The sequence below is a fragment of the Labrus mixtus genome, chromosome 22 (assembly GCF_963584025.1).
Source record: "Labrus mixtus chromosome 22, fLabMix1.1, whole genome shotgun sequence".
Lineage (NCBI taxonomy): Eukaryota > Metazoa > Chordata > Actinopteri > Labriformes > Labridae > Labrus > Labrus mixtus.
The window spans coordinates 2,606,127-2,620,134 of record NC_083633.1 but is presented as its reverse complement, the minus strand read 5'-3'; the positions used below and the strand labels follow the sequence as shown (position 1 = coordinate 2,620,134).

General features: G+C 40.6%; 2 protein-coding genes and 1 long non-coding RNA gene across 6 annotated transcripts in view; 2 read left to right on the top strand and 1 right to left on the bottom strand.

Moving 5' to 3' along the window:
- LOC132956315 (uncharacterized) overlaps positions 1–14,008 on the top strand; it is a 295,674-nt gene that overhangs the window by 108,234 nt on the left and 173,432 nt on the right. The window lies entirely within an intron of this gene.
- The window catches only part of LOC132956295 (NXPE family member 3-like), a 146,927-nt gene that overhangs the window by 113,421 nt on the left and 19,498 nt on the right, over positions 1–14,008 (bottom strand). The gene's annotated exons all lie outside the window — the stretch shown is intronic.
- Positions 450–12,679, top strand: ccdc107 (coiled-coil domain containing 107). 3 transcript variants are annotated; one of them, XM_061029443.1, is made up of 7 exons: positions 450–764; positions 2,126–2,355; positions 2,455–2,524; positions 2,673–2,763; positions 3,737–3,846; positions 7,289–9,280; positions 9,537–12,679. In XM_061029443.1, the coding sequence occupies exons 1-6, from the start codon at positions 629–631 to the stop codon at positions 7,687–7,689; spliced, it is 1,038 nt and encodes a 345-aa protein (XP_060885426.1). In that variant the 5' UTR covers positions 450–628; the 3' UTR covers positions 7,690–9,280; positions 9,537–12,679. The 3 variants fall into 3 exon arrangements, with proteins under 3 accessions (XP_060885426.1, XP_060885425.1, XP_060885424.1); XM_061029442.1 differs by having other exon boundaries at positions 2,123–2,355; XM_061029441.1 differs by having other exon boundaries at positions 450–770; positions 2,123–2,355.

Below are 14,008 nucleotides of genomic sequence, written 5' to 3'. Positions count from 1 at the left end.
CCCACCCCCATGACCTCTGCATAGCACATTAACCAAGGTCAACTTTATTTATTCAGTGTCTAAAACAAACATGGTTTACAGCAAGCATTAAAACAAAACACACGTATAATTAACAGAAGTTAAGAGCATATAAAACAACAAATTAAAAGACATGACAAGAAAAAGACAAGTAAATTTGTGCCCATACTTACATATACATAGAGGCAGACACAGAATTGCACAACCATAGCTGAATATTATTTTGATCATCATAACGACAACAACAATTATTATAATAATAACTATTATTATGATTCTTGTTGTTAGTGTTGTTGTTGTTATTGTTGATTTGATTGTTTATTTTATTTGTATTTATTTTCTATGCTAAACGTCCAGCCAAAGAAGATAAAAGACGACGTTTGATGCCTTTATTTTGAAAGGTCCACCCCAGAAGTCCCGGTGACGTCATTGCAGCGCAGTTCTGCACAGCTGTTTGAGGGAGGTAGAGGCGATATTTAGCTTCCTACTACAGCGTTGTTTACCTTTGTATTTTTAGCCTGGTTAACGCGGACACTTCCCCCTCCTCCGTGTCCAGACTCTTCAGCCTCAGCTCGCAGCACATTTTGGTTTACAGGCGTTGGTGTTGACGATGGTTTTGTCAACATCCCATCAAGTCGCCCTGGCGTTCACGGCCGTGCTCTTCACGTTTGTCGTCCTGCCCAGGATGTTTGGTGTCGGCGGCGGCTCCGGGACGAAGGAGTCCAGATTTGACCCCCGGTACAGCCGTAAAGGTAATGAAAACTTCACTGTCCCCTCAGAAGGAAACATCATGCAGCGACATGCTTCCTTGACAGAGCTTTAGCTGTCTATTTTACATGGAAAGAGGTTATGCTATAAGTCTTCTCTGCCGATATAAAGCAATTTAATATCGCGATATAGACTATACTTAGCTAGTGTTACGTCGCTGTTCTTAGTCTGTAATAAACCTCAATCTAAACACTTTGAATGAATGCTACTTTTTGAATGCAGGCCAGTCACAGTTGCGTCTGCAGCTTCTTACAACATTCACTTTTAGAGGCTTACTTTCCTGTAACCTGCACTAAGAACTAGGTCTGGGAAATATATCAAGTTTTTAAGATATATCGATATATTTTCAAACAAGATATAGGGTAAGACAATATCGTTAATATTGATATAGTTTATGTTGCATTAAAATAACATTACAGAAGTGCCAGGTCACCTTTTTCTCATCTCACTGATGATGACTGACTGTCTGTCCCTCTTCACCCTGCTCCTCCTCTCTCTCTCTTTTATTGTATTTAAGGAACATTTTTATTTTATAATATTACTTTTTTAAATTCACAAACAGGTAGTTTATTTTTCCATGTGTTTTCACTGTTAATAAAATAAATATCGATATATATCGAGTATCGCCATTCAGCTAAACAATATCAAGATATGAGTTTTGATCCATATCGCCCAGCCCTACTAAGAACTAGCCAAGGGGTTTCCAAACTCCACCATGCCAACGACCCCCCATATAGCATTCACCTCTGGTGGGGACCCCCCCTCTAGCTAATTTTCATAAATTCCTTTCACGATATGATTGCGAGTATCAAAAAATGAAATGATCGGCCTCTTCTTATGTTGCCTTGTTTTTCTACTTCGTTTATCATTCATTACATGTCAATATGCAGTTATGTTGTGTGTTACTCTATAATATTGAAATATTTTAGTTAGTTTATTTGTATTTTTGTCACACTTTTGTCCTTGACTGGTAAATGATGTTTTCCATTTGCACTCCGTGTACAATGTTGTTTCTGTGTTTGTAGATTTTGTACTAAAACAGAGGGAGCTATTATCAGGATGGAGGATCATATTTGGCATGAGTTTGTTGTTCCACTCTGGCTTTGTCGTCATCTTGGATTGTTGTTATTTATTATTACTCCCTGTCTTGTCTCCTGAGACCCCCCCCCCCCCCCCCCCCCCCCGTTTGACAAGGGAAACTCATGCTGTGAGGGACATGTGTGAACAAGCTCTTCAGGCAGCTTTGTGTGACACATTCTCTGGGGAAAGCTTTTATCCAGGTGTAGTTTCTCCTGGATTCCTCACCACCTGTCCCGCCGTGGTATTGTGTTCACAGCAGCGGGTTCGGGCCCGAGCGCGGTGAGAGGTCAGTCCATCAACGCGAACGCCCCTGGTTCCCCTCAGAGCCCTGAGAACGTGCAGCAGATGAAGAAGCTGATGGAACAAGAGCTGAAGAATGACAAGTACAAGACCAACAACAACAACAACAACAGCAAAGGCTACGTGTTCACACTGATGCCCCTCTATGCCATTGGGGTGGGAGTGTTTGCAGCGTACAAGTTTTTGAAGGTATTTAAAGATACAAAATGCCAAATTATAGAGAGAATGTAATCGTTTTTTAAGAGCCGACACTGAGTGTAAAATGTTTTTTAATCATATCTCATACAGATCAAGTCCTCAGATGACCAGGCACAGAAGACCAAATTAACAAAAGGAGCCAAAAAGTCCGTGGAGGCAGGTGTGTATGGCATGCACAGGGGTTCTCTGTTTGCATATGTGTGTTTTCTTTGGTCAAACATATATTTGTTTACAGAGAGTAAGTCAGATGTGTGGTTCATATCTCTGTGTGTGTGTGTGTGTGTGTGTGTGTGTGTGTGTGTGCGCAGAAAACCAGTTGAACGAGCTGGAACAAAGGTTAGCACAGACCGAGAGGATGCTCAACTCCATCCTCACGCAGCTGGACCCGCTCACTAACTGGTGAGTCATGTTCACGGTCAGTCGTTACACACGCGTGTGTGTGTGTGCACACAACGCCTTGGCTGTATACTTTGTGTAAACAATCGTGGAACATGAACCTCACTTACCTGTGCTCTCCTGTCTCTATGGCTTCTTCTTTGTCAGGCCTGCAGTTTAAATAAGATCACTGTCAGGTGATGTTAGGAGTCAGAGTGGTGGGAGCGATTCTGACAGTTAACTATCACACTGTTTGATCATTCAGTCTGTTGTGCAATATTGAAATATCTCTACTGCTCAATGCTGAACTTTTTGTACATGTTGTTGGGGCGGCTATGGCTCAGTGGTAGAGTCAGTTGTCTCTCAACTGGAAGGTCGAGGGTTTGATCCCCAGCTCCTGCAGCCTTATGAGGATGTGTCCTTGGGCAAGACACTTAACCCCCGCTGCTTCGTCTTCAGCGTGTGATTGTGTATGAATGTGTAATAATAATAATAATAATAATAATAATAATAATAATTTATCCTCTATTAAAATTGCACACACATGCACAAACAGGATCCTATGGACATGCACTAATGGAGAGGTCTCAGAGTGAGGGGGCTGCCCACAGCGGGCGCTCCTGAGCTGTTTTTGGGGTTCAGTGCCTTGCTCAAGGGCACCTCGGCAGTGCTCAGGAAGTGGACTGGTATCTCTCCAGCTACCAGATTCCAAACCCAAGTCCCTACAGACTGAGCTACTGCCACCCCAGAAGTGAGACCTGCGGTGTAGAGGCGCTTTGAGTAGTCCGAAAACTAGACAATATCCTTTTTTCATATTTCAAATTGTACTTTTATAAGTGTTGTCACTAGGGCTGGGAATCTTTGGGTGTCTCACGAGTCGATTGAGGATCCTGTTAAAGGGCAGCGTGACCACTATACTTGATCAGAGATCAGAGTAAATCCTCTGAGTCACATTAGTTCTTTATCCTCATGTAGTTTGTGTCTCTTCTCTCCGCAGTGTGAAGTCGGTGGCTCAGGAGCAGAAGAACGAGATCATGTCTCAACTCCAGACCATCCGGTACCTGATGAAGAAGAGGGGAATGGAATGTCCGCCCCTGAACCTCAACGGTAGGCGGATGCATTGTTCAAAATGTGATGAATGCAGTTAACTGTTCACACCGCTGCACCGAGGTTTGTCTGTGACTCCGTTTGAAACAGCAGCTCAAGCATGAAAAGAATCTTCACACAAACAGACAGTATTATAACAGATTGGGAGAATTTTTCAATAATAACCAAATAAATTGCAAAACGTGTAGTAAAATGCAGCCGCGCTTCACGCTGCAGCCACGGCTTGCAGAATGAGTCGGCGTGCCGTCAGTGTTGCGCGTCGTGTTGAGACAAACCAACATTTGAATTTTGACCACTGCAGCCACATTGAAATACATCTAAAGAAAAGTGTTTGCATCTGATTTTAATCTGATGAATGTGGTGGAAGTCTCAATTTTAAAAAGATGAAAATAAAACTTGAGTGGTAGAGTGTGTAGAGACATGATAATATAACATGTGACTGACTTTTGATACTTCTTGTTACATTTATATAAAGATAACATAACCTGGATAATTTAAAACTCATGGTTATATCTGAATAAGGATGTGTGTCCAATAAGGACGTGTTTGTGCTGGCTGCGCCCACACTCACGCTCATTGTTGCTAGGTTATGAAAACTATCTTCTGCTTCCCTCAGCTGTGACTGTTATGCCCGCTTTAATAGATTTGTTTGCTTAATGTTTTACTTTGTTCAAGGAAATGTCGCCAAGAAAACATGAGAGTAGTGTAAAGGAATCATGTCGTGGCATTAGCAGCAGCAGCTCTAGACCTGGAAATTGAACCCCTGAAAAGACGAGTCGGACTAGTTTCTCCTCCACAATGTATGTGGACAAAGCTGATATCATTAGCCCCGTCCATATTTTATTTGGATTGGTCAGTGAGGGAGATGTGACCTGTTGGTGAGTTTCATTTGATCTCGGAAGTCGGAGTTGCCGGCCTGATATGTCATCAGGAACGCCCCCCCCCCTAAATTAATGACTCGTTTTTTCCCGGGAGTCGAACATAAATCAATCAGAGATTAAATCATTTCAAAGAAAAGGTTTATTTTTACAATCAAACAAAGAAACAAAAAAACTATGAGCTGAAAACCTGGGGTACAAAACAAAATAAAAAAGAAAGGTCAGCCACCCAAGCCAGCCCACACCGGGGTCGTCGGACCGGGCACTCACCCTCTACCACCAAAACCACAGGATCCCTTAAAACAATGAACAAAAGCCGTGATAAAAGGATAAACACTCTACCAGGTTACTCAGACAACATTGATACTGAATAGACATTCTGTTGTGACTCTCAGGAGCCAAGAAGAGAGAGAGACATGAGAGCCGGGCAGTTTCTGTCTACTTATTTGCACCGTCCTCAATCACCCCCAACCATACACACCCTAGGGAGAGACAAAAGCAATTAGTCGACAGGTTACAAACAGTTACAAAGTACAACCAGCAGAGGGGGACAAAACAACATACAACGTAACAATCATTGTGTTTACTAGCAGCCTAGTCTTCTTTTAGTGTAATTAAATCAAACACACTGATAGGATCATGCAAGTTCTAACTGTGGACATGTTCTACAATTGACTTAGCAGACGTTTTTATCCAAAGAGACGTACATCAGAGAGTAAGTACAACACAAGCAAGGATCTAGAAAAAAGGAAACAATGTCAGTAAGAGCAAACGATCAGCTTTGAGTCTGATTGGACACACAGGTGCTGACAGGAAGTGACCAGAGGCAAAGCACAACATTGAGGGCAGTTCTTGAGAGCTCTAATCAGTATAGAAACCATCTTATAAGTCGTCGTTATCAAACAAAAACCATCGTCACAACCATCATCATCATCAATAATATGGAGACCATCATCATTAAGTTAGTAGGTATTCATGAAAGAGCTGGGTCTTTAGCTTTTTCTTAAAGGTGCAGAGGGACTCTGCAGATCCAATGGAGTTTGGTTGTTCATTCCACCACAGGGGGGCGACAGAGGAGAAGAGTCCAGTTAGCGTCTGTTGCTGATGCTGAGGGCGTTTCAGTGCTCAGGCAAAGAAACGTCCTATGTGGACCCAGACTCTAACAGAATACAAAATCAGAAAACATTGTTGTTTTTTTTCCATTTCAAACAATAGAAACACATCAGTGCTCTCTGGTCAGAACTGATGTAAGGGAACACTCCTTTCACTAAACCGTTTTCCGGATTGCATTCATTTATTTAGTGATGAACTTTTACAATCGTTGCACTCGTCCTTTGCTCTGATGGTTTTATTTTGATTGAAAGTGTGGACGACATGGATCAAAAATAGGCTGATTAACAACTTGTGCATTCTGACACTAACCCCTTTTTTTTATACGCCGGATTGTTTTCCGCTCACAATCTGCGGTCGTTCATAGCAGTGAAACTCTCCAGCTGCTGCTTGAACTGTGACACCGTAAAACAAACACAATCCACCTGCTGCTGATGTGTTTGTGCTTTTAATGGACATGTGCACAGGCTGGAGCTCAAACTGCACCACACAGCACAATATATATAACTTTAAAATGTTGAAATGTGCTGTCCATTTCTTTATAAACCTTCCTGCACTTCAGTCAGGATGAAAGAAGTTTAATTATCTGCTCCTGTTTTAATTCAATGTTTATTCTGTTTTATTCTAACTCTGCACCTCCTCCTTGTTTGTTGGTGGAATTGCCAGTCTGTCTTATGTACACAATGTTCAACTGCTCTCAGTTCATTAGCACAATGACCCTTACTGCAATCTGATATCATGCCGTTCACTTCACATTTCCCGTTGCTTCCATTGTCCTCTCCTCGGATGCGGTTTTCTATTAAACTTCCTGCCTCATTGTTCAAATTAAAAGCTGCCGAGTGGTTTCAAATCAGAGAATTTCATCCTCTTTTCACATCTGTGTGAAACACGAGTGTGAGAGTTACTTCACTGCGGGCAGGAAAAATCAGAGTGGAGCTGAGTGAAGCATCAGGGCAACAGTCAAACTGCCAAACTCATTTCAACATTAAAGTCCACACACCGAAAGTCTTTATTTCTAGTGCAGTTTTTTATTTTCAGACCACAATTCATCCATATTAAATGCCAAGTTTTAGTAGAAATTTCTCAAGTATTTTCCCTGTTGATTAACTATTGATTATTGTTATTTATTTTCATTTTTTTACATATTTTTAAAAAATATTTTCATTTCATTGTACAGTGTTCCCCTTCGTTATTTTCTTTGTATTATATCTTTGCTTTAATACAGTGTATAGCTTCTGTACAGTTTATTTTAATTTACTTAGCTGTTACTACATTTTTAATTTTTTATTTTATTTGTACTTTTCTACTCTTTTTTTCTTATAATGTTATTCTATTTTATGTATAATTTTAACTTTTTTGTAGAAGCTGACTCAGGGAGAAACGCACAAAAATTCCAATGTACCTGTACTGTACTGTACAAATGGCAGTAAACATCTATTCTTTCTGACTTTCAGAGGCGTCCTGCGGGCGTAATCTGGATGAGCTCATCGAGTCGCTCGGAGCCAGAGAAACCTTGATGGCGGCGGAAGCTTCTCTGGCAGAGAATCAAACCTCTGGAGGAACAGCAGAGGCTCCTGGGAAAGACTATGAAAAGCATGTGGAAGCTGAAGATGAAGCTGCGACAGAAGGGGAGGAGATGAAGGAGCTTGGTCCAGAGAAATCTGAAGGGGAGGAAGAGGAAGATGGAAAAGAGGAAGGTCTAGAAGAGGAGGAGGAGGAGGGGGAGGAGGAGGGGGAAGGGGTGGAGGACCCGCAGCTGATGCCTTCGTTAGAGAGCTCGTGTGAGACAAACATTGAGGAGATCGGAGCGGAGCAGGCAGCGTCGGGCCTCAGGAGACGCAACAGACCTGAATGAACTCCCTGCAGGACTCCTGCACCGTACAGACATGTGACAGATTATTGTGATTATTTATTATCAGAAAAGCTTTCACTCCAAAAGGCTTTTTGCATACACATCAAAACATATATTGCATTTAGATGACACATGAAAAGTTCTCTTAACAGCAAGACATCGGGCTCTATTTTCTTGTTGTAGCACAAAGTTCACTTCATGCAGGACATGTCCCTGCTGTTATCACACGTACAGGTTCAGCGTACTGTGTGCAGAGGCTTTGGCTCGGTAATTATTCATCATCCTCTCAGTCAATCACAAACATGAGGGAGAGGGGGTAACTCCAGGTTAAACACTCAGAGCTTCAATGGTGGACATGCCTAACCTCAGACAAAGCAGGTAAAGTTCCAGATAAGAGATGAACCCGTGTTAAATCACCGCCTAACTACCATCGCTTCTCTTGACCCTGAACCTCAGTGAACCAAACCGAACAGAGATCCCAATAACTCTCTCTTGTGATTTCTTTCATATGTTTACAGGTGTATTCATTCTCCAGGTACTGACTTCAAATCTACTTCTAAGACAGGAGCGGAAACTAGTTTTGATTTAGTGTAAGTGATTGTGTTATTTGATTGCCATCATGTGAAAGCTCTGCCGCAGCAGCTGACAGAGTAAGCCTCAAACAGAATCCCTCATTTATAGGAACCTTTACTTAACGTCTGATCTACTTCCTAATGATGGAGGAGTGTTTCAGAAGCCGAGCTTACCCGCTTGCACAGTTTGTGATTTTATTCTGTGCAAGTTGTGCTTCCTGAATTTTTTTCAGCTCTTCCCTTCTAGCCTTGAATACGTGTTCACGTATACATTATTTATTAATTTACTGTCATTTGTGGGAGTTGGCTGGCTGCTGCTGGTTGTGTTTGTGATTGGTAATTGACTTCAAACATCATCCCTCTTCTGTGAGCGTGCTCACAGCCAGACGTGGAAACAGCAGGGTCTACTTACAGCAGGCTTATTGGAGCAGTTAGAGTAAACATATCCTGCGGAGGTGTTGGACTTGCTTCATAATACAAGCATGTGGAGCTTTAGACTAAATTTGGAAAGAACAAACAATTCGGTTTAGTATCTTATTTTTCATCCTCTTCTATTCACATCATCTGATAGGTTTGAAGAAACGTACAAAGTGTGCATGATTTGCATAATCGCCACACATTGTGTTTTCATTAACACCACTACACTACTACATGAGTGGGAGATGGTGTTTCTGCGAACATATTGTTTGTATATCTGTCCACAGGTGTTTAGATATCAATCGTAATGCGACAACATAACAAAGGGAAGACTTACTTTATCAATCCCTGAGGTAAAATTCAATTTTGACCATCTGTTCCATTGTTCTCTTGCAGTCGACCAAACTTACCTGGACACATGGTGCAGTGGTTAGCACTGTGGTTAGCGCTGTTGCCTCAAAGCTAGAAGGTTCCTGGTTCAAATCCCTGTTGGCAGCTTGCATGTTCTCCCCTGTGTATGCAGGGGTTCTCTCCAGCTTCCTCCCACAGTCCATAGCCATTCCTGTTGGGTTAAATGGTGATTTAAATGAGGGGTGATTGACTGGGTGAACTGTCAAGGGTGTACCCCACCTCTCGCCCAATGAGAGCTGGGATTCCCCACCCCTGAACGGGAAAAGCAGTATAGGTAACTGACTTGTAAAACTGGACACAGTAAATGGGAGAAAACCATTACAAATATCCGTTTTCAGCTTAGCTGTGCATTGAATAAGGTATTCACTTGTGAGCATGGACGGCATCTGTCTGTTAGTGTAGAGGAGCTGTGCTGCCATTTTAGCCACCACCACACTTTGAACTTAACAGAAAAACTGGAGAGGGAGACTTTTTTTCAATCATGCTACATGCACTTAGACCAGGAATACACACATGCACAAACAGGATCCTGTGGACATGCTCTAATGGGGGAGATGTCGATGTGAGGGAGCTGCACATGAAAGCAGTGGGTTTGGTGAGACTTTGGTCCGTACGGGGACCTGAAGTCCCTACAGACTGAGCCACTGATGCACAAACACATAAGGCGTTATCTGTTTTAGACTTCGTGCTGACATGAAAATAGAGCCCGTAATGTTCAGCAGACACATTTTTCTAACATTAATAATAACTTTTTAATATTGCCTGTTTTTGGAATGACATTTATAGATATTTTGACAAATTGTATTTATCGTTTTAGGTTGCACCTGTTGTAATGCTGAAGCCAAACATTTAAAGTATATATGCTACATTAAAGGTAGAAGGTGTGGGGTGCTCTTAGTTGAAACTAAATATGACACACGTTTTGTGTTGACAAGAAAAGAGATTTGATTTTTTGTTTTTTGTTTCTTGTTTCAATGTTTTGTTTTCTTCTGGCTAACAGCACTAAGTCCCCCTCTTCACTCTCTCTAAATCTGACCTCTGCTGCTCTTCCTGTATCTTTCAACGATGCAATTTGCTGCTTGCATTTAGCCATAAATTCTACTCATTCTGCCTTTACAGTCAGCAACAGTCACCTGCTTATTTACTTTATCAATAACTTAACAAACACAGATGAACTCAGACTCACTACTGTCCATTTTTCTCTTGCAGTTAAACTTAAATAGAGATGCTTTGACAAGACTTAGCAGCACACATGGTGCAGAAGTTAGCACTGTTGCCTCACAGCCTGAAGGTTCCTGGTTCAAATCCTCATTGTGCAGGATCCCCGTGCATGCGTGGGCCCTCTCTGGCTTCCTCACACAGTCCAAAGACATCTTTAGAGTTAAACGGTGTCTCTAAATTGTAGATGTGGCTGGTTGTCTGTCTCTATATGTCAGCCCTGTGATTTACTTGCTGGGACCGGCTCCAGCCCCCCAAGCAACCTTGAACAGGAAAAGAGGTTTAGATGATGTGTGGATATATACCTGGACACAGTATATGGAAGACATGTTGAAAAATGAATATGTTAGCATTGAAAAGGGTTTTCTAATATAATTATTCCACTTGTTAGCATGGATAGCGTTGATGACGCAGCATCTGTCTTTCTGTGGAGGAACTGTGCTGTCATTTTAAAGGCTTTATATGCAATTTTTTTATCCAGCAGATGTCACCCTTGACCAAAACAACTCGCGCTGCATTGTTGTGTTAGCATGCTAATGCTAGTGATCTTTATTATGCTCGTATCTTCACACTGCATGTAAATTTACCTGAAATGAGCGTGATCTAGAAACACAGTTAAGCAGTGAGTACAGTATGTTATTCTTCTTTTCTCTAGTCCCTCAATTAAACAACTTTTATACACGAGGGGAGGAGTCAGCCGGCCGTCCAGGCGATGTAAACAAAGTGAAGATAGGACTCTGAAAACTCTGAAAACATCACAGACAGTGGGACTCGGGTGTTACACCCATTGTAGACAGTCATGACTCACAGAGTTATTTTCAGAGGATATACTTGATTTCTATTACATTTAAGTGTGAAAAATCACATATAAAGCCTTTAACCTCTTTAACACCACTACTCTTTTGAACTTATAAGGAAAACTAGAGAGGAATATAGTTTCATGACAAGATCCATAAAAGTCTTTACTTCAACTTGTTTTCTCTTTTATATATTACTTTAAAAAAAAAAAGATTTATCATAAAGGGATTGCCGCTAACGCTATGGGATGCGATGAGCCTGCAGAATATTAAAATGTATATTGTAGAAGTTTGAACTTCTGGCACGATTTTACATCCAAACATGACTGCATGCATGTATGATTCATTAGAATGTAATTTTTCTTTGTCTCCACTTTGAGGCCACGTGATGTTTATTTATTCAAGAGGAAAATGACAATCATGAGATCAACACAAAACACAAACTTTTATGTTTCACGCTTACGTTCAGAGTTGTTTTTTTCATGTTTTTTGTTTTTTTGGATACCTATAATATTGAAAGGAACCGCTCATGACTTCGCTTTTTCTTTCAGCAACATTTAGAAATTTTGATATGAAATTATTGATGTATAAAACTTAGGAGGCTTTGTCTTTGGGCCACACATACAATATCAGCAACTGTTGAAGCTGAGAAAGAAATGTCCTGATACCTTTTTGTTAACACTTTGACGTTAATGTACGAGTTAAATGATTCCACAGCACAAGAGCTACAGACATTCATTTAAATGAGTGTGAATGTAATTTTGACATCATGTGACGGATGAACAGATAAGCACTGACAATGACAGATGAACTTAGTCCTTTCTTTCACTCTGCAGTGGATAATTGTAGCCTCAGTATAAATGTCATGAAATGTTTTTAAAAAAAAAATATTTCAATAAATGTAACACGGTTAGGACAAACTGATATGCCCCTGTAAAAAAGCATATTTAATGCTCCCTGAGGTAAATTCTGGTTTACACTCTGTTATAGAGAGACATGCTTCTCACACACACAGGTCTGAATTTCACACATGCACAAACAGGACCTGTGGACATGCATTAGTGGAGAGATGTCAGAGTGAGAGCGGCTGCACTGGGAGTGTGTCAGAACAGTTGGGGGTTCGGTGCCTTGCTCAAGGGCACCTCTGCAGTACTCAGGAAGTGACCAGGCACCTCTCCAGCCACCAGAACATCTTTTTATACTTTGGTCCGCACCTGGACTTGAACCGGACGACCCTCTGGTTACCGACCCAAGTCCCTCTACTGAGCTCCTCCCGCCCTTTTATTGTGATTACTGTAAAATGTAAAGCATGCCCACAAATCATTGCCTTATTCATGATAATATTTGAACCATAGAGTCTGCAGGGCGTTTGGATTGAGTTCACATTTTTCCTTGTGTCCAGGAGCAGTTTTTCCCTCTAAATGTATCGCCACACCTTGAAAACCACAAATCTTTGCCTTAATGTAATATGTAAATGTTTTTGTATCAGTTCCTACCCTGTTTGTGTTTCATGTTGTGTGTTTCATTCAGCGAGCGTTGAGTGAGGAAACTCAGCTTGCCCTCAGTAGAAAATAAAACGAAACAAAAAGTGATGCAGTTTCTCTGCGTGTCTTTTTAAACAAAGATGTGAGACTCACTTATGATACCGCCACTAATACTTTAAATACTGTTTGCCAGCGTTGTGTCGAGACGGTCGAGACACACATGCCAACTGAGAATTGCATGCAGCTCCAAGGACAATGCAAAATGTGGAGGACAATTTCTATGCTGTCGTATTTTTGCCTCCACCTTGTCCTCTGCAGACACTTTTTTTGTAATTACGCAGGATAATAGAAACACGTCTTCTGCAGAGTCGACCGAACTATAAGGACACTTAACGTTCATTAAATATAAACTTCAGATACTGTTACAGAAGTAACTTGCACGCACAACTTCAGGGGCTCCATAAATTGTCTTTTTTTTGCAACAAACTTTATTTATACCATATTAGTACAAAACATTAACAGGCATGTATATCGATTTAAAATAACAGATACATATGTTACATAGAAAAGAAAGATAATATATGAATAAAGGAAAAACTGAAATAAAATATTAAGGGGGGGGGAAATTAAACAAGAATGGGAGAGAACAGACAAAGTCAAAGAAATGATAACAAATTTAATAAATTGCAAACACTGACTGTTTTTACTGCTTTTTTTTGTTTAGTGTAAAGGAAATTTGAACACGCATATATATTTATATTTCCTTCATCAGCACAGAGAATTTAGTTTTTCTCTTTGTAAATTTGGATTTTTGTATGTGGAACTTAGAGCTGCAATCAAAGCAGCTAAATAAGATGTTCTGGCAGTACAAGTCAGAGTCATAAAAAAAAGATTTTTAACGCTAAAAGAGTTTACATCTTTCCACAACTCATGAAAATGAGCACAACCGAAATATACGAGGGACAGTTTCAGGATGCATTTCACAAAAAGAGCAATTTACCTCGAAGTCTTTCTTTTTGCTTAGAAAGTCATCCTACAAGGTTTTTTTTTTTGTTTCAAGGCAAAGACAACAACAGCACAAGACACACAAATTATACTGTACATATATGTAGGCTACAACTATATGGGTATCAAACAAAAAACATAAACTACAACAGAAAAACAGGGTAACAGGGTTCATTTTTTTTTTGTCTTTCAGTCCATGTGGTGTTTGTAGATGGTTTTCCATTTCTACTTTGAATTGTTGTATTTTGGGTATTTTCTGATTCCATTTACAGTCATCCTACAGGTCGTGAATGCAGCACAAGGCTACGTGACGTCACTAAGTGTACCTATTAACAACAGTAGAAGAAGAAACCTACAGGTGAAACGGAAACGAGTTCAAAACAACATTGTTTTTTAAAGATATTTCGACTAACCTTTT